The sequence below is a fragment of the Schistocerca nitens genome, chromosome 11 (genome assembly GCF_023898315.1).
Source record: "Schistocerca nitens isolate TAMUIC-IGC-003100 chromosome 11, iqSchNite1.1, whole genome shotgun sequence".
Taxonomy (NCBI): Eukaryota; Metazoa; Arthropoda; class Insecta; order Orthoptera; family Acrididae; genus Schistocerca; species Schistocerca nitens.
Window position 1 is genome coordinate 47,393,357 of NC_064624.1, and position 23,907 is coordinate 47,417,263.

The 23,907-nt window shown below is 39.5% G+C and overlaps 2 protein-coding genes across 2 annotated transcripts in view; both read left to right on the forward strand.

The window, feature by feature from the left end:
* LOC126212598 (zinc finger protein 431-like) overlaps nucleotides 1-20,529 on the forward strand; it is a 115,907-nt gene extending 95,378 nt beyond the window's left edge. The window contains exons 6-7 of the mRNA XM_049940026.1: nucleotides 19,246-20,337; nucleotides 20,511-20,529. Coding sequence (XP_049795983.1) covers nucleotides 19,246-20,337; nucleotides 20,511-20,529 — 1,111 coding nt within the window. The remainder of the gene's footprint in view (nucleotides 1-19,245; nucleotides 20,338-20,510) is intronic.
* A 205-nt stretch (nucleotides 20,530-20,734) lies between these two features.
* LOC126212599 (zinc finger protein 98-like) lies at nucleotides 20,735-22,009 on the forward strand. The gene has a single exon (XM_049940027.1). It carries the CDS (start codon nucleotides 20,735-20,737, stop codon nucleotides 21,839-21,841), a length of 1,107 nt encoding a protein of 368 aa, XP_049795984.1. The 3' UTR covers nucleotides 21,842-22,009.
* The last annotated feature ends 1,898 nt before the right edge of the window (nucleotides 22,010-23,907 follow it).

Genomic DNA, 23,907 nt, shown 5'->3' on the forward strand with positions numbered 1-23,907 from the left:
TATTTTACCTGGACTATGTGGAGCTGCTACTGCTCGTTCAGTTAAAATCCTGTATTTGTCTCTCTATGACACTTCTGTTCATCCTTTTTGGGTTTTACATGCGTTGGTCGTGTGTAATATTGGGCCACATGTTTTTATAGTTTCAGGGTATATTTTTAACATTTGACATTTTCAAAAGTATTAACTGTAACAGCCTAGGCAATCTTTCAAATTCCTTGTTCCCTATTCTTGTTGCCTTCTTGGTTAAACATATTGAGTGCTTATGTAACATATATGGTTTTACCCTGATGACCCCATATGTTCTGTCTTAACTCAGCATTTCTCCTCCTCCTCCTGTTTCTGCTTGTGTCCATAGTCCCTGACAGCTCTTTCAGCCTGTCAGTTACTGGATTACCTGTTACTGGGAGATACTGGTCTCATTGCAGTTGACCTAACCTTTACAAAAGTAACTTCTGTCAAATTGCCCTCCGCCCCTCAATTTTTAGCATTACGCTTTTTCGACAACATGCTGCTGTATACTAAGCCATTTTTGAGACAGTTTACAACTTACGTATACTTTCAGACAATCAATGGTGATGGGGGTGAAGTGCCTTGGCTATCACATTGTTGTTCCACAAATACGTTAGTTTTGCATTGATTTGTTTGATTTCTCGTTGACACACAGTTCACATCGCTGTATTAGAGCATTCAACACCTCAACAATCATAGCACCTCCCTTGACAAGACCTTGAGTTCCATTATTTTAGTGTTGATTGCCTCCATTTTTTGTCAAATGCACGTCCTTTGCGTCCTCTGAATGAATGTGCAATACATGTGCATAGTGTGTAATATCCTGATAGGTGCTTTTTGGTGCATTGCCTTTCTGAAGAATCTTGTTGAAGTTTTGTTTCTGTTGACCCTCATTCAATTTACTAGTTTTATCTGTAACCAGCAAGCTATACTGAGAGTTACTCTGGCAATCCTCACATATAACGAATTCATTGAGTGACATGTCAGTTCCTACAGGTGCTTGGAAAATATGCATTAAATTCACGTTGTCCTGTTCAAAAGTTATAAGATTGGTGTATCTCAGACCAAGGGCTGTGGTATGCTTAAGTATGTCTCACTGAAATAAAATATATTGACTTGCATGTGGCGAGCAAAGCAGAAATATCAGCAGATATCCTGATTTTCCACTGAGATGTTGCCAAATAAGAATGTGGTTTTTGGTTTTACGTTTTCAGTTGGTGGAATATCACTGCTTTTTCTGCCTGCCTAGTATGTTACTCCCTTAACTCCATGCAAAATCTCCTGCAGCAGCTGATATTTTGAGTGAAACAGAATTTTTGAAAAATATGTACATGCTCTAAGTGGACTCCCACAGAATGTCAACAATGTAAAAACTATATTATTTTTCGCAGCATGAAGCTTCAATAACCAAAGCACTTCTAATATCGGGAAGTAATGATCCATTCGTTTTGTTCTTCTGGTTTCTACCTTCATCATTGCAGGACCAGTCATTTAAAGACCCTTGTGGTGAGACTGTTTCGTCCACTTGGCTACGGTGGTAACTTTTCGTTTACGCCGAAATGGAGTTGTTCTATAAACTCTTCATTACAGCTGGGTATATCAACAAAACTTAAATAAGATCGTAATTCAGTGCCCACATCTGGTAATGATGAATCATACATATCCACTTCCATTAATGCACAGAATGCAGCATGAGTCAAGCTATGGTGCCAGCCTGGGGTGACCATGTGGTTCTAGGCGCTACAGTCTGGAACCGCGCAACTGCTATGGTCGCAGGTTCGATTCCTGCCCCGGGTGTGGATGTGTGTGATGTCCTTAGGTTAGTTAGGTTTAAGTAGTTCTAAGTTCTAGGAGACTGATGACCTCAGAAGTTACGTCCCATAGTGCTCAGAACCATTTTTTTTTTCAAGCTATGGTAGTTTACAATGGGTGGAGAATTTGGCAAGTTAGCAACTGTAGATTACTGCACAATGTGCCGTAGAATTGGAAGATATGTGACTGCCTTCTTTGCCAACACGTTAGCTCATCCTGTACTGCATTTCATTAAAATGTTGAAAATCTGTTCCTATAGATCTGTGCTCCCTCTGTTTAAATATTTTAACTGTACCAACTGACTCCCTTACAGAGATGGTATGATCACCCCGTAACATCAGGGGAGAGCAAACTTTTCTGTGTAACAAGGCTGAAATCTTCTTTGACACATTCTATGCTCAATGTCATTAATCCAAGGAGAATATTACTTTGTCATCACTAAATAGATGGTTTTCAAGTAATGCCATTTATTAGACCTCCCTATTCGATATTACACTAACATGCTTACACTCACTGGTATTCAAACAGTAGGTTTGACTGAACAGCATTGTGTTGACACCAGATGCCTGCTGCTGCAACGACTTCACATCTCCTGCAAGAAAAGAACATAGTGTTAGTTAGAGGCTTAGTTGCTCGTTTTCTCTGTTCAACAACATCAGCATTAATACTTAAACTGGCTCAGAACAGGGACTTTTGATGCATGACTTGAAATCCTTATCCTTTGATGTTTGTCACAAGAGAGCAAATTATTTATCAATTGCTGTAAGAATATTTTTGCGACATCTACTACTATTATAGTTATAATTGTATCATAATAATAATTGTAATAATAATGAAGATTATTATTATTATTATTATTATTATTATTATTATTATTATTATTATTATTATTTCGTTTCACAGACATTATTATTATTATTATTATTATTATTATTGTTATTTAGCTTCAAATCCTGTATTTTGTTCCCATTTGTGTATTTATGAGGCACATTCTACGCTTTATTAACTGTGTAGTGCATAGAACCACTGTTTGCATTCCATCACTCATGTGGTTTGTGTTACCTGCAGCACTTTGGTTGACCAATCCAGTAGCAGTAGCACATCAGAGTACATGTTTTCATAAGAAGTGACTTATTTTAAATTTTCTCAGTGTTCCTTACCTTCAACTCCTATATTTCATATATGCCTGTGTATTTACCATGCCAATTCTGATACGGACAGATATAGTAATTGGACAGATATAGTAATTGCTGTGTTCAGATGTAAATCAATTTAGTGATTCTTTGCTCGTAGCTCCAGGCAGTGTTGTCCACCAATTGGTCCACTGCTGCAGTCACCTTGGGCACTGCCCACTCTGAGATTGACTTCTCACTTGTGGTTGAGTGGGAAGTCATTCCAGCATGTGGGGGGTAGTGAAAGAATTTCCATGTTTCCAATCGGAGAACCTGCTCAATTCGTCTGATGAACAGATTTGGGTGCTGTCTATGGCTGATGAAATCCATGAGCCAGATGAAGTTACTTGCCATGTTCCAGAGGAAGCCTCTCAGTGTGCAAGACTGGGCATTGTAAGAGGGTAGTATTATTGGTAATTGGAAGCTCTGATGTTAGGTGTGTAATGGCACCATTTAGAGATACGACTGCATAAGAGGGGAAGAAATCCAACATGCATTCTGTGTGCATACTAGATACGAAATGGGTGCCATGAAAAGCATGGCATAGCCATTGTAGGTGGTGGCTCACATTGGTGTTAACAATATGTGCCATATTGGTTTGGAAGAGATTCTCTCTGGTTCAGGCGACTAGCTAGTAAAGACTGCCAGTCTTGCTTGTGAGATGAAGGTGGAGCTCACCATCTGTAGCATCATGGGCAGAACTGAAAGTGGTTCCTTGGTGCAGAGTGGAGTGAAGGTCTGAATCAGAGTCCCAGACAGTTCTGCAATTGTGTAGGTTGCACATTCCTCGACTAGCGCCAAAAGGTGGTGGATTTGTGGGTTCTGCTTAGTGAGTCAGGAGTCAACTACACAAAGGAAACACGTCCACGAGTATGGGGAATGTGTAGGGGAGACTGGGCTTTTGTTAGGTTAAAGGGTCTCAGGTAAGTGCAGAAAGGGCTTCAGTTTCAAAGGCTGCAAGTACAACACCGAAAGAGGGTAGATACAACCAAAATAAAGGTATGGAAATAAGTTCAGCAGAAATTTTTCAAGGGTCCTAACCATGTTCCCAAAGAATAGATGAAATACAGTTGGTGCCGTAGCGTTCATTGCTGTTCGATGTAGTTTACCTTGTAGTGAAATTTAAGTGGATAGTTCCTGTGAGGTAGTAGTATATGTAGCTATCAATTAAAAGTTCTGGGCTCAGATGTCATGGTCTATCTGTAAAACTTCTTCTTCCTGATGTTTCGTTGCCAGCGACAGTCAACATCTTCGGAGGTGAGTCAACAATGGCTGCAAGGCCATGGATTTCCCGATTATACAGAGTGCATAGAGGGCAGCAACATATGTCACGTGTGGCCGATTGTAAGTCTATCTCTGACTAATGTCATTATTCTCGATTGAATGTAATCGATCGTCATGTTGTTGATGCAAATTCGACCACCATATCCTGTCTAACTTTAAGCCTTCCTCTTTTCTGTTGAAATTATTGTGGTGTTCCTGAATCTCTATAGCTTCACTACACATACGTGCATAATAATCAATGTCCTGGCTAGTACGCTTGTCTCAATAAATTTTAGTTCATGATCAGTGTCTTTAAAAACATGTTCCGCTACAGCTGATTTGTCGGTACATCGCAGTCGACAGTTCCTTTTGTGTCCGGTTTAGTGGGTATGGACACTTCTCATAACCTTCCCACAGCCACGCGGAATTTTTTACGCCTTAGGAGCATAAACAATACAAAACACATGCTAAATTTAAAAGAACGCAAAATCAACAAGTTTTACAGAAGCTCGAAATTTAGCGCAAACTTCTTTGAGAGAGGCTTTGAATAGTTTCCAGAATGACACTCTGTCTCGAAATTGGTAGAAAACCCAAAGAAATTCTGGTTGTATGTAGAGTATGGAATTGAAGGTGCATTAATACCATCAATGCGTAATAAGAATGGTAAAGTTAGTGACGACAGTGCTACTAAAGCGAGTTAGTGAAGACGAATTTCCTGAATTCCTTCACAGGAAAAGCAAAGTAAGTATTCCAGAATTCTAATAAGGAATAACTGCCTACATGAGTTAACTTTGAAGTAGGTATCCTAAATGTAGTGCAGCGGCTTTACACTTAAGAAAGGCAATGCCTCTGGTCCAGATTGTACACCATTCAGGTTCCTTTCAGAATATGCTGATACAATAACTCCATACGGAGCCGTCATATACAGCTCTTCAACTGCAGAAAGATCGATACCCAAAGACAGGAAAGTTGTGCAAGTCACACCAGGACCCAAGTCGCTTTGCTATAGGATTTTGGAAAATATAATCTGCTTGAACATTATGAATTACCTTCAAGACATCATTCATTGACCAGTAGCCAACACATATTCGGAAAACATAATTCTTGTGAAACACAAGCTCTTTATTCTCACAAAGTAATGACAGATATGGACAGAAGACATTACATTGATTCCATAATTTTTGATTTTCAGAAGGCTTTTGACTCAATTCCTCACAAGTGTCCTCCGATTACATTGTGTGCCTGTGGAGCATCATCCTAGTTGTGTGAACTGATTCATGATTTTGTACCAGAAAGGTCACAGTTCATAATAAATGAGAATGTCATCGAAGTAATATCTGACGTTTCCCAAGTAAGTGTTATAGGACCTATCTTGTCCCTGATCTACATACACTATTTAGGAGACAATCTGAGCAGCTCTCTTCGATTGTTTGCATATTATGCTGTCATTTACCTTAATGTTAAGTCATCAGATGATCAAAACGAATTGTGAAGTGATACACAGGATACCTGTATGATGTGAAATATAGCAGTTGACTGTAAATGATGGAAAGTATGAAGTCAACCACATGAGTACTGAAAGGAATGTGCTAAATTTCGTTCACGATAAATCATACAAACCTAAAATCTGTGAACTCAACTAAATACATAGGAATTACACTTATGAATAAATTACATCATAACATTCATGTAGATAATGCTCTGGAGAAAGCAAACAAAAGACTGAGTTCTAGGGAGACCACTTTGAAAATGTAACAGGTCTGGTAAAGAAACGGCTTACACTATGCTTATCTGCCCTCTTGTGGAGTATTGCTGTGTGGTGTGGGACATCAAAGAAATTCAAAGTAGGACAGCTCGTTTTGTATTATTGTGAAATGGGGGTGTGAGTGCTATAGATATGCTACATGAACTGGGGTGATGGTAATTAAAACGAAGGCATTTTTCACTATGGGAAGACTTTATGTGAAATTTCAAATACGAATTTTGTCATCAGTGTGATAATATTTTATTGGTGCCCATCTACGTAGGGAGAAATTGTCATAGTAAAGTACGAGGTATCAGAGCTCACATGGAAAGTTGTGTTAGTTTCCCCAGCACACAGTGAGAGTGGAATGGTAGAGAAGTAGATTAAAAACGATGGTTCCATGACCCTCTGTCAGGCCCTTTATTGTGAATTGCAGAGTAATCATGTAGATATAGATTACTAGGCACCATCGTCATCTTATTAATGTCTATGCTTGTGGGCTTAGTACGTTTAGGTGCTGTGGCTGATAATTGTCTCAGAGCCAGTTGCTCTTCACATATTTTCCAACAGTATTCCCATTACATTTTCTGGAATACCACAGCAACAGCAGAAAGATGCTTCTATATCTTCATCAGCACTCCCATTACAGCGTGCCATGGACAAAAAATATATTAACTGAATAGAGAAAATCAAATGCTTAGCAGTGCAATTTCTTTTTTGTTTCTAATACATAGTCGACGTTATCATCAGTCATTATCAACATGCAAATGCTGTGAGAGTGCTGTGCATAGATATTTAAAAAAATAAAGTACAATCTTATACTGATACAATAGTAACAAAACATAATAAGAGTTGCAGGTACATCAGTTCTTAAACGTTCCTTGTGTGGACAGGCATTTTAAACAATTCAAACAATGCAATACTTTATACCTGTTAGTTGCAGTAACGTGATATGAGATAATGGGCCCAGAGATGTGACAAACACAGGGTAGTGTGCGCTTTTATAAGTTGCTGGAGCACTGGCCATGGGCATGGAGGTGTTCATGGATGGATGCTTATTCTGATATCAGTGAAATATGACATGCATCTCAACTGTAGTGGAATTTTCGTCCTGTGAATGCAGAGCAGAGGGCAATTGGAATATTAGCTGCTACATGTGCAATTTGCAGAAGCACATGGAGGAGGCAGCCGCGTCCTCTCATCCCTTTCCTTCCAAACTCCCCTTACATATCTCCATTCTATCCTGTGCACCTCGTGCCCTAGCTCATAACTATCTTCTTGTCCTCTCTCCCTCCCTCCCTCCCTCCCTCCCTCCCATCTCCTCTCTCTCTCTCTCTCTCTCTCTCTCTCTCTCTCTCTCTCTCTCTCTCTCTCTCTCTCTCTCTCTCTCCCCCCCTCTCTCCCTCTCCCTCTCCCTCTCCCTCTCCCTCCCTCCCCACTGTCTCCTCCCTCCCTCCCTTCCCCTCTGTCTGTCGCCCCCCCCCCAGGCCAATGTCGCCCCCCCCCCGAGGCCAGTCTGTCGCCCCCCCCAGGCCAGTCTGTCGCCCCCCCCAGGCCAGTCTGTCCCCACTATTCCCCCACCTGTGTCCCCACCCCCCACATTTCAATTGGGGCAAACCTAACCAAATGGAAGCAGCAACCAAGCCCACATTTGTAAGATTCTTTATAGATGCTATTTTAGCAGGTCATATGCCAGTTTTCTCAGCTTTTATCTTCCCTCCATGGTTTGAATGCCAACAAGCAGCCTTTGGCCTATTTTGGCTTGGTCCATGTCTCTAAGCTCATACCTTCGCCACAGGGTCATTTCCACCACAGGTGCTTTCTGAGTAGCATAATAAGCAGCGGTTACCAGACAGACAATGTCATATGGTAATGCTTTGCTTAATTCAAGCTGCTGTTGACATGGCTTTGCAGATTTTTTGACACTCACTACCCATCATTCACTTGTATCCATTGGACAGAAGCATATGCTTGCTAAGAGAGCAAAGATTTTCACTTATTAGTATTGCAGTTTTTATTTCTGAGTTAAGATGACTTGTTTCCAAAACACACAGAGCCAGCAGACAGTGTTATATACATGTTAAAAGAATTTCTTCATGACCTTTAAGGCAAAGCGAAAGGAGACAAAATCTTATCAGCTCTGCACACTTCAACAACATAGGTATCTGGTATTTATTGGAAATATTTGCAGAAGTGCAGTCAATGGAAACCTGAATCCAGGAAACGGATTTGGAAGATACCTAGAAAGATGTCCTTCATTGTAGTATATAGAAATTTCAGGACCATGGCGAGTATCTTACAAGGCAAAATGTAGGTGTAGTTTTAAATTGTAAGATAGCTTTCACAGGGGGCGACCTATCAAGTGGAAGAATTCAGAAACCTTTGGCATACACATACCTCAAATATAATGATGAAAGATGCACTCCGATGGAGGATCCGATACTGAAGGAAATATTGCTATTTCTCTTAGAAAAATTCACCGCATCAGGGAAAGAAATAATCGTTTTCGTAATATTTATTTCGATCAGATGTGGCTCAAACAAAATAGCGCAATGAACAACATGTGACAAGCCTCAAAAAGCAATGATGGGTTGAAAGTACTGTACTTCAGATGAAGCACCTACTGTCTGTCATGCAGATCTATGAAAAATTTAGAAACTAAGAAAAATGTTGCTTAGAGCAACATGCAGATGCATGTGCCTGTGAGTTTAAACTAAATGGCACTTTTATAATTGTAGCTGTGTAGGTCCCCATTCGGAAATTTTCAACTGTTTCTGAAATACTTTGATTCTTTATTGAGCCATCTGGCACTCAGAGAGAAGCAATTATTATTCGTTGGGGTTGTCAATGTAGATTTTCTGAAAGAATGTGATAGAAAGAACAACCTTGAATTATTACTTGGATCTTTCAATTTGACATCAGTTAGTGATTTTGCTGCATGGGTAGTACAGGAAAACAGCACTCGGAGAGAGATTTTATAGATTGAATATAAATTTTATCAAATAAATACTTTTCCCTTGGAGAATGGTCCTTATGATCGTGATGCACAGCTAGTTCTTCTATATGACATAGTTCCATGCAAGTAGTTCAAAGCAGCACTCCAAAATAGTGCATTCTATTTAACGATTGCAAAGCTAGCAACAGAATGGGATGAGATATACAGGGAACCTGATGCTAATTTCAAATGTAATGCAAAAATAATTTCCCTAAGGAAACATCAAAATGTAATCATAAGAAACAATCTAAAAAGCTGTGCCTTATTAAAGAGATAAAAATATGTTGGATACAGAAAATCGAAATTTATTTTACAGCCAGAAGGAGTAATTGTCCAGGAAGAGCCAAACATCATAAAAAATGTTGCACTGTATTAAGAAAAGGTATTAAAAAAGTCAAGAAGTGTGTGCATTATGTCTTGGATTAGCACCTCTGATACTAAAATTAAAACGATTTGGGATATCGCTAGAAAGGAAACAGGACAGTCGAAATCACAGGAAGAGTTTATTCCTATCAAACTCGATGAAAAGTTTAACAAAAAACAGAAGTAAGAAGTAATTTCAATAATCATGTTGCAAATGTTGTAGAGAAAATAGGATCCAGCTGTTCACTAGGAAATAACAGTTTGTACAGGGAAGAAGCAATACCTATGCAATTTGATAAAATTGAAATTCAACCCACCTCTAACTGGAATTAGGAAAATAATAAATTCACTCAAAGTAAAAAGCTTGCATGGAATTCGTAGCATTTCCAACAGAGTACTAAAAGCCTGTTGTGGGAAGGACATGCATGACCGGTTTAATTAATATGTAAGTGGAAGAATGCAGAAGGTTGAAATTAACAGTAGAGATAGTGTGCTAAAGGCAGCAGTACTCTAAATGGAGAGGTGTCAAGAATGGTGTTCCACAGTGTTCAGTTTTATTGCCCATATTTTTCATAAAATATATTAATGACTTGGCACTCTACATTCATGAAAATGCAAAGCTAGTTCTATTTCTGATGGTACAGTAATCACACCCAAGAAACAATAATCAGCTGAGGAAATTGTGAATTGTGTCTTTCAGGGAATTAAGTGGTTGCCTGCAGATAGTCTCAACAAATTCTGAGTAAACAGTATATACTGTACTGTGCAGTAAATGGCATAATACCATTGAGAAATGTACGTTTTGAACAGAAATCTGTTGCTAAGCAGAATATTCGAAATTTCTGGGAGTGTGTATTGATGAGAAATTAATTTGGAGAAGCACATCAATCAGTTGATGAAACATTTCAGTTCAACATCTTACACTATTAGGGTTATTGCAAATTTTGGTGACAAACATATCAGTAAATTAACTCATCATTAAGAGAAAAAGTATTCATTGCACAAAAGCGTAAAATCAGAATAATAGCTGGAGAACACGCAAGATCACCTTGTAGACACTTATTTAAGAAACTGGAAATATCCACAGTACATTCACAGTACGTACATTTACTTACAGAATATGTTATTAATGACAAATCATAGTTCAAAAGTAACAGCAAAGTGCAGTGGGCTAAATCTGACTTCGGCACATAAAAGGATAAATTGTGCTGCTGCAAAATTGTTTGATCATTTACCAGGTACCATTAACAATCTGACAGATAGCTAACAAGCATTTAAAAATAAATCAAGAATTTATGAATGACAACATTGTCTACTCAGTAGATGAATTTTAAAATATGAAATAGTAATTGTAAAAAAAAAGTTCATTTTGTAAAGAAATGTAAACTTAAACTCACAAGTTCCACATTGCAAAATGTCATATTCATGATATGTGGAACACGTATTAATGTAATGTAGTGTAATATGAAACCAGGCAAGGACTGTACACTAATTAGACATTTAGAGTATATGGTTCTAAAGTATGTGTACATGGATGATGTACGCTCTCCAGTAAAGAAATTCACCAAAAGTGGAAAGCTTCAATCAGTAGTCCCTTAATTTTTCTTTTTATCACAAATTGTTTACATGAAAGAATGAGAAGTGAAAGAGAGAGGGTTACTGTGGGGGAAAGGTTGATAAACATTCACAGTGATTTCAACTTCCTATGAATTACGACAAAGGAAATAATAACCTCACTCTTAACTTGGGCAGAAAACCACACCAAGATACGTAATTGAATTGCTCAGTCAAAACACAGGTAGCAGTGATGGATATGCATCCCAGTGCCCAATCTGTCACCTAGCAAACATACAAGGTTAAAATTATTGAACTATATAATAAATTGTAAATTAGTTACCAACTACAGCGTTGACACACTTTATTCAACATGTAAACTTAACTACAGATATCCAGATTTAGGGCATGACATGTTCGATATGCCTGCCGTCATTGTCGATGATGTGGCACAGCCAAATAGCAAAATTCTGCAATACTCACTGAAGTGTAGGAATGTCAATGTCGTCGATGACCACCGGAGTGTCAGTTTTCAGCTCAATAGTGGTTTTGGGGTTACTGCTGTACATCTTTTCTTTAATATAGCCACACAAAAAGAACTCAGACCTGCTCAGATCCGGCTTAGGGATTTTTCAGAATTCGAGTAATTTTTTTATTATTTTATTTTTCTGTTAAATTTTTGTAATTCTGATGGCTAAGAACTGATACACTAATAAAATATTTTAGTTTAGCCCGCCACTGCAGAATAATACTGCAGCAATAAAACATAAACGAGGGAACATTAGCGAAATAAATCTTTTGTTGCAAAGAAAATGTGCCATTCAAAATAACAAAAAGAGTGCACATACGGGCATCTGCCGACGGCAATGTTAAAAATTCTGCAATATTTTTTAACAAAAAACTGCTTTCAGTATGTCTCATTCTTGGGCTCATTTTGATAAGTAACGTCACAACTGGTTACATTTCTAACAGGATGCGGTGAAATATCGTGAATGTTGGTTTCAGAAGTGTTGCTTTCAAAATAAATTTCCTTTTATGCAAGATGATGATGCGTGTCACAATGTGTGATGAATTTCTTAAATCATGGAGCATTATATTTTCCTTCAAGACTTAACCCTTAGGACCAGCCATGTGGAAAAATTTTGGGCCCATAAGACCAGCCATTTATGCCATAATTTTAAATGTTGGCAGCACACTAGCGTGTCATATATCTTGAAAAGATAAGACACACAAAAAATGACCTAGTTTCGGGTTTAGTCTTTCATAATTATTATAGTCCTTTCATTGATTACAGATTAAGCAGTAATACTGGCAGAAACTATAGTTGCCTTTCAAAAACAAGAGCGACGACGTAAGTTCTCGATTTCACATGTAACTGGCTTCACTATGGAAAAAGTCAAAGTGCTCTACAGAACATGTATTCAGCCACGTAACCCACGAAGTGTCCAGTGCACATTAGTGAAATTTATAATAAATATAGAAATATAAATCTGCTAGAATTGAAGCATGTGCTCTTAGAGTCCAGCTTAACCACATCCTCAGAAAAACAACAAAAACTTTTCGAAAGTCAATATTATATATGTAGTTGTACTGATGTATATTAATTTAAACCATTAACTTCTTCCGTCTGTGTGTTTGCCTGGCTTAACATTCATGTTGTCATTGAGTGACTACATCGTTTCCTATGCACTGAATATTTGCTGTCATCTATGGTGAGATCATGTGACATGAGCTATGCTTGGCTGACAGAAGCACGTCACAATCTTGATTTCAGTGCTTTGGAAGCTACTGTGATGTAATTGGTGGATTTCGTGTTCGTACTTTCGTGATACGAAAGTTTGTAGTGTACATGTTTCCATGCATCGAAGATACTTCAAAAACGCTTTGATTTTGCTAGGTTGAGATTCCTAAACTGCCACGAAGTTCTACACAGGTTTATAAATCCATAACCATTCAAAGGATTGATGAGGTTTACAGCTCCTAGGGAAATGATACCATCTTTTGACATGGGAAAATGTACTTCCTACTCAGTAAAAAGTTTTTCACCCTAGAAAACGCGTTTCTAACTGGGAAATCCGGGAAACTTTTTCTTGTCCAAGTATACACCCTAGTTAAGAATGTTTAAGCCTTCCATATGAAATGAGGTGGCTATTGACAAGAAACGCCGTGCACTGGTGGTACAGTTGTCTTATCAGAACAGTGGCACTGCATTGAAGGAATATTACTGAAATAAATGGGTGAGAAGAGGTCCCATGTCAAATGTGTTGAACACAATCAAGATATTTGAAGAAATAGGTGAATTGAGTCTTGCAGCAGATTCCAATATCAGTTGGTGAAGTTGCTTTTAGCTACAGCTGACCATAAAGCAGATGCCTCAAATTCTGTAGTAAGTACTATAGTGGTCATAGGATCTCTCTCTCTCTCTCTCTCTCTCTCTCTCTCTCTCTCTCTCTCTCTCTCTCTCTCTCTCTCTCACACACACACACACACACACACACACACACCTACCGCTACAAGGCTCACAATGTGCTGCTATATTGAAGCCCCAAGATGGGCTACAACACTGTGACTTTGCTTTCATTTTTGGCATGCATGGTAATGAGTGACTGTTGGCTGGGGAATATTCTTTGGATGGACAAGGCATATTTTACTCTGCATGTGGCTGTGAATGCACAGAATCACATATGGGGTTGTCCTCCCAAATCTTGTGCTGGAACACCCACTGCAATCAGCTTATGTGACAGTGTGTGGTGATTTCACAAGCCTCTTCATTCTCAGTCAGTGTTCTTTGGAGATAATATCATGTTGTGCAGCTCTTAGGTGTACAGTGACTAGATAAGGACTTTATGTTACGTGATTCCAGCATTTCAAGAACACAACAGTGTCCGTGACATTATTTTGATGTGAGATGGGGTAGCATGATACACTCCTGGAAATGGAAAAAAGAACACATTGACACCGGTGTGTCAGACCCACCATACTTGCTCCGGACACTGCGAGAGGGCTGTACAAGCAATGATCACACGCTCGGCACAGCAGACACACCAGGAACCGCGGTGTTAGCCATCGAATGGCGCTAGCTGCGCAGCATTTGTGCACCGCCGCCGTCAGTGTCAGCCAGTTTGCCGTGGCATACGGAGCTCCATCGCAGTCTTTAACACTGGTAGCATGCCGCGACAGCGTGGACGTGAACCGTATGTGCAGTTGACGGACTTTGAGCGAGGGCGTATAGTGGGCATGCGGGAGGCCGGGTGGACGTACTGCCGAATTGCTCAACACGTGGGGCGTGAGGTCTCCACAGTACATCAATGTTGTCGCCAGTGGTCGGCGGAAGGTGCACGTGCCCGTCGACCTGGGACCAGACCGCAGCGACGCACGGATGCATGCCAAGACCGTAGGATCCTACGCAGTGCCGTAGGGGACGGCACCGCCACTTCCCAGCAAATTAGGGACACTGTTGCTCCTGGTGTATCGGCGAGGACCATTCGCAACCGTCTCCATGAAGCTGGGCTACGGTCCCGCAAACCGTTTGGCTGTCTTCCGCTCACGCCCCAACATCGTGCAGCCCGCCTCCAGTGGTGTCGCGACAGGCGTGAATGGAGGGACGAATGGAGACGTGTCGTCTTCAGCGATGAGAGTCGCTTCTGCCTTGGTGCCAATGATGGTCGTATGCGTGTTTGGCGCCGTGCAGGTGAGCGCCACATTCAGGACTGCATACGACCGAGGCACACAGGGCCAACACCCGGCATCATGGTGTGGGGAGCGATCTCCTACACTGGCCGTACACCACTGGTGATCGTCGAGGGGACACTGAATAGTGCACGGTACATCCAAACCGTCATCGAACCCATCGTTCTACCATTCCTAGACCGGCAAGAGAACTTGCTGTTCCAACAGGACAATGCACGTCCGCATGTATCCCGTGCCACCCAACGTGCTCTAGAAGGTGTAAGTCAACTACCCTGGCCAGCAAGATCTCCGGATCTGTCCCCCATTGAGCATGTTTGGGACTGGATGAAGCGTCGTCTCACGCGGTCTGCACGTCCAGCACAAACGCTGGTCCAACTGAGGCGCCAGGTGGAAATGGCATGGCAAGCCGTTCCACAGGACTACATCCAGCATCTCTACGATCGTCTCCATGGGAGAATAGCAGCCTGCATTGCTGCGAAAGGTGGATATACACTGTACTAGTGCCGACGTTGTGCATGCTCTGTTGCCTGTGTCTATGTGCCTGTGGTTCTGTCAGTGTGATCATGTGATGTATCTGACCCCAAGAATGTGTCAATAAAGTTTCCCCTTCCTGGGACAATGAATTCACGGTGTTCTTATTTCAATTTCCAGGAGTGTATGTCAGTTGTTGAGTGAATGATTGGTTTCATGAAACCTTCGTTATCATCCGCATTATATCTAGGTAGTTGAAAGATATGTGGCCTTCGAGATCCCCTGACCTAAATTCATGCAACATGTGGATGTTGCGATATGTGAAAGATTTATTCCGGATGTATCCAGATATACGTAATCAGAAGGATATATGATGACAGTCAATCTTATTACCCTGGATATGCTGTAGGCAACTGTTAACCATGTCATGTCACGGATCAGCTGTTGCAGAGTCAGTAGATCATTTTGAACATGTAACATCTGATTATATCCTAATAAACGTTATTAGAACCACCATTATCATTGGTCTGATCGTTTCTCCTCTTTTTCCTGCACTGATACCCCATTTTCACTGCTTATAGCGCCATATTTTCACCTGGTGGTGGAAAGTGAAAAATTATTTTTCAGAATACTTGGTGAGGACATCAGTTAATGAACAGCCTACAATGTTACAGCATCCTGCAAAGTGTAGAGCCCACAACACTCAGTTTAATTATAATCACTTGAAATGCCTTGTATTGACATCTTGTCGTGAAAACAGGGTGCTGCTTAGACAATTTTTTCCTCAGTAGATTCATAATAAAGTTGCTATGATGTCTTGCAAATATACTACACTCATTCCATGATTGCTACTCAGCAGGGGTTTTTATCAACAGCTTGTGTTTATTGTTGTTATTGCAGTGTAATAACTATGGTGCCTGCTGTCACTGTCTTTTACAATATGCAGTGTGTGCCACGTCTCTCTAACTGTTCAAACTAGCCTGAATGGACATATTATTCTCCATGAGTTCTGTCTGCAGCTTGTGGTCTAGTAGCTAGCATTGCTGCTTCTAGATCATGGGGTTCCGGGATTGATTCCTTGTCGGGTTGGTGACTTTCTCTGCCTGGTGACCAGGTGTTTGCATTTCTTCATCATCATCATCATCATGTGCATCATCCGTGACTGACTACATTTGACTGTGTAAGAAAATTGAATGTGTAAAAATTTGGACTTTGTACAGGTACTGATGACTGTGCAGTTGAGTGCACCACAAACCAAACATCATCATCCATGAGTTCTGAGAGTAAGAGAACTGTACTTCAACGTATATTTTAGATAAATGATTTATGTTGTGGTTGACAGTAATATTCATCGAGATTACACAATGGAAATTGGTGATACAAATTCAGAAGAGGGTCTGGGTGGTGGTGGAAATGATTATGATAACAAAGGACATAGTCACGTCAACATGATTCCTGTTTTTATGGTAGGGGAAACTCTTTCAAATGGACAAATGCACAACCTAAGCAATGTTTGTGCTAGACAATATAACATTGCTTTGCAGATTCCTGCCCTGTGACTTTAGTGGTGAAGCGTTGGGTAGAACTCGAGACATTCAACAAGAAATCAGGTGTACTTTTCCCTCAAGGTGTTTTACATGAGATTCAACAGTGATGAAACAGAATGTTGATAATATGAAAATGTTCAAGAGAACATACCTTCTCGGCATGATGATGATTTTGAGATAAAAGCTTTAATAGGCTAGCTTGTATTCACAGCCATCTCCAAGTTTGGCATCAAATGCATTGACAATCTTTCCTTAGTAAGTGAAACTAGATGTAATATATTCATAGTAATGTAAGGAATGACCTGCCAGTGTAGCCGAGGCCATTAATGCACTGCTTCCTGGATTCAGGTCGGTGTACTGAACCCAGATCGAATCTACCTGTCAGATTAACTACGAAGCGCCAGTATGCCGGCCATCCTGGATGTTGTTTTTGGCAGTTCTCCACATCCCACTAGGTGAATACTGGGCTGGACCCCACGTTCCACATCAGTTAGAAAGCTTGCAAACATTTGCAGACATTCACACTTTCCCGTGGATTACAAAGGACACAGACAGTTGGAGTGCACTAATTCTGTCCTGGGGGTTGGCGAGGGGGGAGCCTTTGGGAGTGGCGACCACATCGTAATACTAGCCTATATATGCAATGGCACTTTGCAACCAGTTTCGGCAGAAAGACCGAGTAAAGACAGCAAAGTCCTATTAGTCCCCCGACCTGACTAGTTGTTGGATGGAGGGGTACCTGCTGGATAGACAGAATTTAGTAAAGGGTTTTTGTTCATAATGACAGCTCTTTGGTTTGAGAATCGAGACAATGAAGAAATAAAGTAGAGCTAAGAGCTATACTCACAAAATTTTTAACATATGTGGTGTAAACCATTAGTAGTGTTACTGACCAGGCTGTAGTATGTGTGTTGATAAAATATATGTGCACTTCCATCAACACTGCTTAAATAGTTTATGAATGTACCTGCCACAAAAATTGTTATGCAGTAAAGATTTAAGATTTGACAAGTACGCAGTACCTACACAATGCTTACATGGAGGTGACAATTATTCATAAATAATTAACATCAAAATTTATTTATTGTTGAACTTTCCAACAGATTTTCTTTCTTATTCTGGTTTGTTTACAGTTGACTGGCATAGCATAAAATTTTAATTGGAAGTTTTATTTCTAGTACTTTGAGACACAGAAAGGTATTTCTTTGAAATCTTACTTGCATATTTTTTCGATTTCTTTCTTTATTATTAATATTCCGTTACTTCACTTTCCTATGTTGTATCTGATTGAGTTAAAAGAAATTACAATATTTAGTGATTCAGTTGTCAACTTCTAGAATCGGACACACGCCATGATAGAAATTACGTTAAAAAATTGTGTGGTCCCAATTACGAGTTTAGAAACACTCGAAATTTACCAGAATGAGTTCAAACAAAACTATATACCCAACACAATGCAAAAAAGTCGAAAGTTACAGTCAGAACAAAAGAAAACACTGGAGCATGCACACCTTCAGTAGTTCGTAATATTTCATTTCCAACATGCTGCACATACTGCGTACCTGAAAGGCATCACAATTCTGATCTGTGGGAAAGGGTTATCTGCAGGTGGAATAATGGGAGCCAGATACTACAGGGTATCTCATGCATCAGCTGTTATAACTGCCACTCAATATGTGCCAGCAGTGTCTAATGGGTGATGAAGTGGCCATTTATGTGTGTGTCCTTCAGTCAATGGTGTTCTCCAGTGGCAGGTGACCAGATGTTGGGAAGACGTAAAAATTTTCAAAAATGCTCACTGCTAATGTACTGGAAAATTTACAACATTTCCATCCTTTCAGACGGTATTTCCATTTGTGCAAAACTTCATATAAATTGTAGTGCCAAAAACAGTCTTAGATTAAAATCGTCTTCAATTGTGCCATTCACATTCATTTATCAGTTTGCAAATTTTTTTTTCCCTAGATTGCTGTGACATTGTTCATGAACAGTCTTTATCCACCTAATTAACATCCATACTAGATACCTAATCAAAATATTGAAGCTTGCACTAGTTCTTGACTCATTGGGAATCAAACAAAAAAAAATCTCTTCACTAGGTGAAATAAATTAATCATTTCCACAGGTGAAAGTATCTGCAAAACAAAGAAAAGGCAGTTACAGAGCTGAGATAATGGAAAAGGAACAGTTACAAATTATTTCTCTTAATTGAATCTGAAATGCCTTGAACTTACGAATATTGAATAATAACATGTAACTGATACATTTTTTGATACATTTAATAAATTGGTGTAGACCATTAACTTCTAGCACTGTGTTTTAAAAAGATTGTAACACGTGAAATTATTTTAATTCTGACCTCAAAATTTCAAATGAAGTTGACAGTGACTCAGATTAATCGTTATAGAATTTGTTATGGTTATTTTCGTTTTAAACCACTTCTCCTTATCAGTTCTTTCCTTCTGGTGGAACTTTATAATTTTAAATCACTAACAGTTACTAAATATGTAATTTCATATGCACTTTTGTGACCTCTGGCCTGTAGTACTGTATTTATGGACACTCAAATATTGTTTCTTTGTTGTATATATATCATTATGTAACATTCTGCTCCTCACTCTTCAGATTGACTCAGAGTACTGGTGGGAGGTGTGGAGTATCATGTGAAGAAACTTGTCACCATAGACAGGATGAGTTTGTGATAGACATGGAGAAGTCAACACACGAGTTTGGTACCTATACAGAAGATGTGACTGTTGATAAGGAATGCTCAGTTGCCACCAGATATGACTGTAGTATGAGGGAAAAGGAATTTCATGTATATAGCTGTAATTCCTGCCAACAGAGCTTTCCTTCAAAATACAGACTCATAATGCATGTGTTTATGCACATTGATGGCACACAACCACCTTTGTTTGTTTGTAAGTGGTGTGGTGTGGTATTTCACAGTAATGTTAGTTTGAAAAAACATTTAAGAATGAGTGAGAATTATCATGTCTTAATTGCTGGCAACCATGAAAAATATGGCTATATTGATAAACATCAAAGCAGTATCTTCTTGGATAGTTTGCCAGAAGTTTCTGCTACACAACACAATGAGCAGTCTTCACGTAAGGAAACTTGGAAAGCTTCAAAGAAGTCCTGTAATGACATGTGTAACACACATATGACAAATGATGCAGAGAAAACATTTGATTATGGAAATTTACATACAGCTGTTAATTTCAGTGCCCAGGCTGACCTAATTACTGCAAACAGAACCGACAAATATGGTATTTGTGGCAACTTGTTGGGTAGGTCACATCATCTCAAGAGAGAGAAACTAATTCACATGGGAGAGAAACCCCACAAATGTGAGAGTCGTGGGGAATCGTTTGCTCAGTCAAGTCATCTCAATACACAAGTATTAATTCACACTGGAAAGAAACCTCACAAATGTGAGATTTGTGGGAGGCGTTTGTCTTCGTCTCACAATCTCAAGACACATGAATTAATTCACGCCGGAAAGAAACCTCACAAATGTGAGATATGTGGGAAATCTTTTGTTAGGTCAGCCGATCTCAAGAGACATGGATTAATTCACACTGGAAAGAAACCTAAAAAATGTGAGCTGTGTGGGAAATCTTTTGCTCAGGCAGGCAGTCTCAAGTTACATTTATTAATTCACACTGGACAGAAACCTCACAAATGTGAGATTTGCGGGAAATCTTTTACTATGTTATGCTATCTCAGGAAACACGCCTTAATTCACACTGGAAAGAAACCACACAAATGCGATATTTGTGGGAAATCTTTTGCTGTACTAGGCGGTCTCAAAAAACACATCTTAATTCACACTGGAGAAAAACCTCACAAATGTGAGATTTGTGGGAAATCTTTTCTTATGTCAGGTGGTCTCAAGATACATAGATTAATTCACACCGGAAAGAAACCTCACAAATGTGAGATTTGTGGGAAATCTTTTTTTACGTCAAGCAGTCTCAAGAAACATGTATTAATTCATACCGTAAAGAAACCTCACAAATGTGAGATTTGTGGCAAATCTTTTTTTACGTCAATCAGTCTCAAGAAACATGTATTAATTCACACTGGTAAGAAACCTCGCACATGTGAGATGTGTGGGAAATCTTTTGCTCAGGCAGGCAGTTTCAAGTTACATTTATTAATTCACACTGGACAGAAACCTCACAAATGTGAGGTTTGTGGGAGATGTTTTGCTTTGTCAAACAGTCTGAAGACACACGAATTAATTCACACTGGAAAGAAACCGAGGGAATGTGAAGTTTGTGGGAAATCTTTTGCTAGAGCAAGCTGCCTAAAAAGACACTCATTAATTCACACCGGAAAGAAACCTCACAAATGTGAGATTTGTGGGAGGTGTTTGTCTTCATCTCACAATCTCAAGACACATGAATTAATTCACACTGGACAGAAACCTCACAAATGTGAGATTTGTGGGAGGTGTTTGTCTTCGTCTCACAGTCTCAAGACACACGAATTAATTCACACTGGACAGAAACCTCATAAATGTGAGATGTGTGGGAAATCTTTCGCTCAGGCAGGCAGTCTCAAGTTACATTTATTAATTCACACTGGACAGAAACCACACAAATGTGCGGTTTGTGGGAGATGTTTTGCTTTGTCAAACCGTCTCAAGACACACGAATTAATTCACACTGGAAAGAAACCTAGGAAATGTGAAATTTGTGGGAAATCTTTTGGTAGAGCAAGCAGTCTAAAAAGACACTCATTAATTCACACTGGAAAGAAACCTCACAAATGTGAGATTTGTGGGAGGTGTTTGTCTTCGGCTCACAATCTCAAGACACATGAATTAATTCACGCTGCAAAGAAACCACACAAATGTGAGATTTGTGGGAAATCTTTTGTTAGGTCAGCCGATCTCAAGAGACATGGATTAATTCACACTGGAAAGAAACCTCAAAAATGTGAGCTGTGTGGGAAATCTTTTGCTCAGGCAGGCAATCTCAAGTTACACTTATTAATTCACACTGGAAGGAAACCACACAAATGCGATATTTGTGGGAAATCTTTTGCTAGGTCAGGCGATCTCAAGACACATGCATTAGAACACATTGGAAGGGGACATCACAAATGTGGTATCTGTGCCAAAAGTTTCACTCAATTGGGTACTCTCAAGACACATGCATTACTTCACATAAGAAAGAAAGTACAAGTAAGTGTTAGTTTACACAAATAGGTTTTCCTGGTTTGTGCCCTCAAGGCCTGTAAAATAATGGATGTAACAGGGGGACAATAAATTGTAATGCCTGTGAAATAACATTAAAATGTGTTAGAAAAGAAGTGTGCAATGATACGTACTATAGAGTGGTAAGAGGTAATGTGACAATATAAAAATCTATATCAGCAGGTTGAGATGTCAAGAAATTCTATTAGCAAATACTCCTGAAACATGAATCAAATGTGTTTTTGTCGTTAACACTACAGCTTTTCCCAGTCGATATTGAGACAAAAAGATTGTGAATTGTGATAAATCCTTACCTTCTTCAGTAATCATAAGTACCATGCAATATTTAGTAAAAGGCCAAGAAAATGTGATGACATCCTGCTTGTTATTCGAAATGTAGTCATCATGTAGTACTTGTAGCTCTGCATTTTAGAAACAGTGAGAGCAAGAATGTATTTATAGCATTACTTTCACTCAGGCTGGTAAACTCATCACTGGAGAAACATAATTACGGCAATTATTTTACTCAGATACGTTTTCTCAAGAGATTTGGTATATGTATTATAAATAGTGTGTAAATTTATGTTCTGTTATTACCAATCCTGCATTAGTAAACTTAACAAGAAATATAGCAACCTGCTTACTAGCATGTTCGTCCACATTTGGAACACAATACATCGACAGTTCTACATGATATGCACTTGACACATTGTTTTCATGTTTCTGGATGTATATTGGGGAAGTTGTATTCCACACATTCAGATCAGCTAAATGGTGTGGTCGAGACATCAGTGTTAGTTACCATGATACTCAGGCCACTGTGGAATCGTTCTGCACATGACATGGACAGTTATCCTGCTGAAAGATGCTTTCACTGTGGGAGAGCACATCAGTCATGAAGGAATCCTTGTAGTTTCAATAAAGATCACATAGTCTGCAACTGTCATGTTGCCTTAAATTATTACCAGATGTCCCAAAGTAGCCCATATCATAATGGGCCCCCCTCTGGTGCCATTCACCTAGTTGACTGCATATCTGGATGTGGCAACTGACCTGGTGTAACAGCAAATGTCACATGTCCTGACAGTTAACAGTTGGCAGTTGACATTAGCATTGACCTTCAGTCCAGCCTCAATGATCCCTTGCCCACTGCAGTTGCAATTGAACAGTTTTTGGTGAATTGGTAGATATGTGGGAGAGCACATCAGTCATGAAGGAATCCTTGTAGTTTCAATAAAGATCACATAGTCTGCAACTGTCATGTTGCCTTAAATTATTACCAGATGTCCCAAAGTAGCCCATATCATAATGGGCCCCCCTCTGGTGCCATTCACCTAGTTGACTGCATATCTGGATGTGGCAACTGACCTGGTGTAACAGCAAATGTCACATGTCCTGACAGTTAACAGTTGGCAGTTGACATTAGCATTGACCTTCAGTCCAGCTTCAATGATCCCTTGCCCACTGCAGTTGCAATTGAACAGTTTTTGGTGAATTGGTAGATATGCCACATATTGCCATATGTCCAGCTTTACAGAACATGTAAGCTTCTGATCTCCATGATTTGTGATGAAGTATATAAGTATTACATCTATTTATAAGGTTATGGATGTATCACCTTTCAGCCACTTTCCACAGATGTTCACAACAGTAGCATAGATCCAGCAAACCAGCTTCACCACTTTTGAGGTGTTAGTTCCCAACTGCAGTGCCACCCTAACCTGCCCTTTGCTAAAGTTACTTATGTCATTGGATTTACATGTTTGCAACCCATCTAATTGGTAGAACAATTCCTTCTTAATATCTGATCTGCTATACTTGTAACCTGCTTACTGCATCATGTGTGTACAGCATGACAATTATTCTCCTCTCGGGCAGTGTTCATGACATTTTTGCTCATCAGTGCATCTTCATGTAAACTGGTCAGATGTGAGAGTGTGTAGTCTAATAAAATCATTGTTTGGTTACCATTTACACCACTGCACAATAGCTGTATTTTTTGTGAAATTTTTTAGTTTCACGAAGCTCTGTACTTGATTAAGAGATAAAGTAGATAATTGTTACACACCAAAGCTCCT

What these genes read in the sequence shown, in the direction of transcription:
- LOC126212599 (XM_049940027.1), top strand. Translation starts at nt 20,735, where the DNA reads ATGTGTGGGAAATCTTTTGCTCAGGCAGGCAGTTTCAAGTTACATTTA.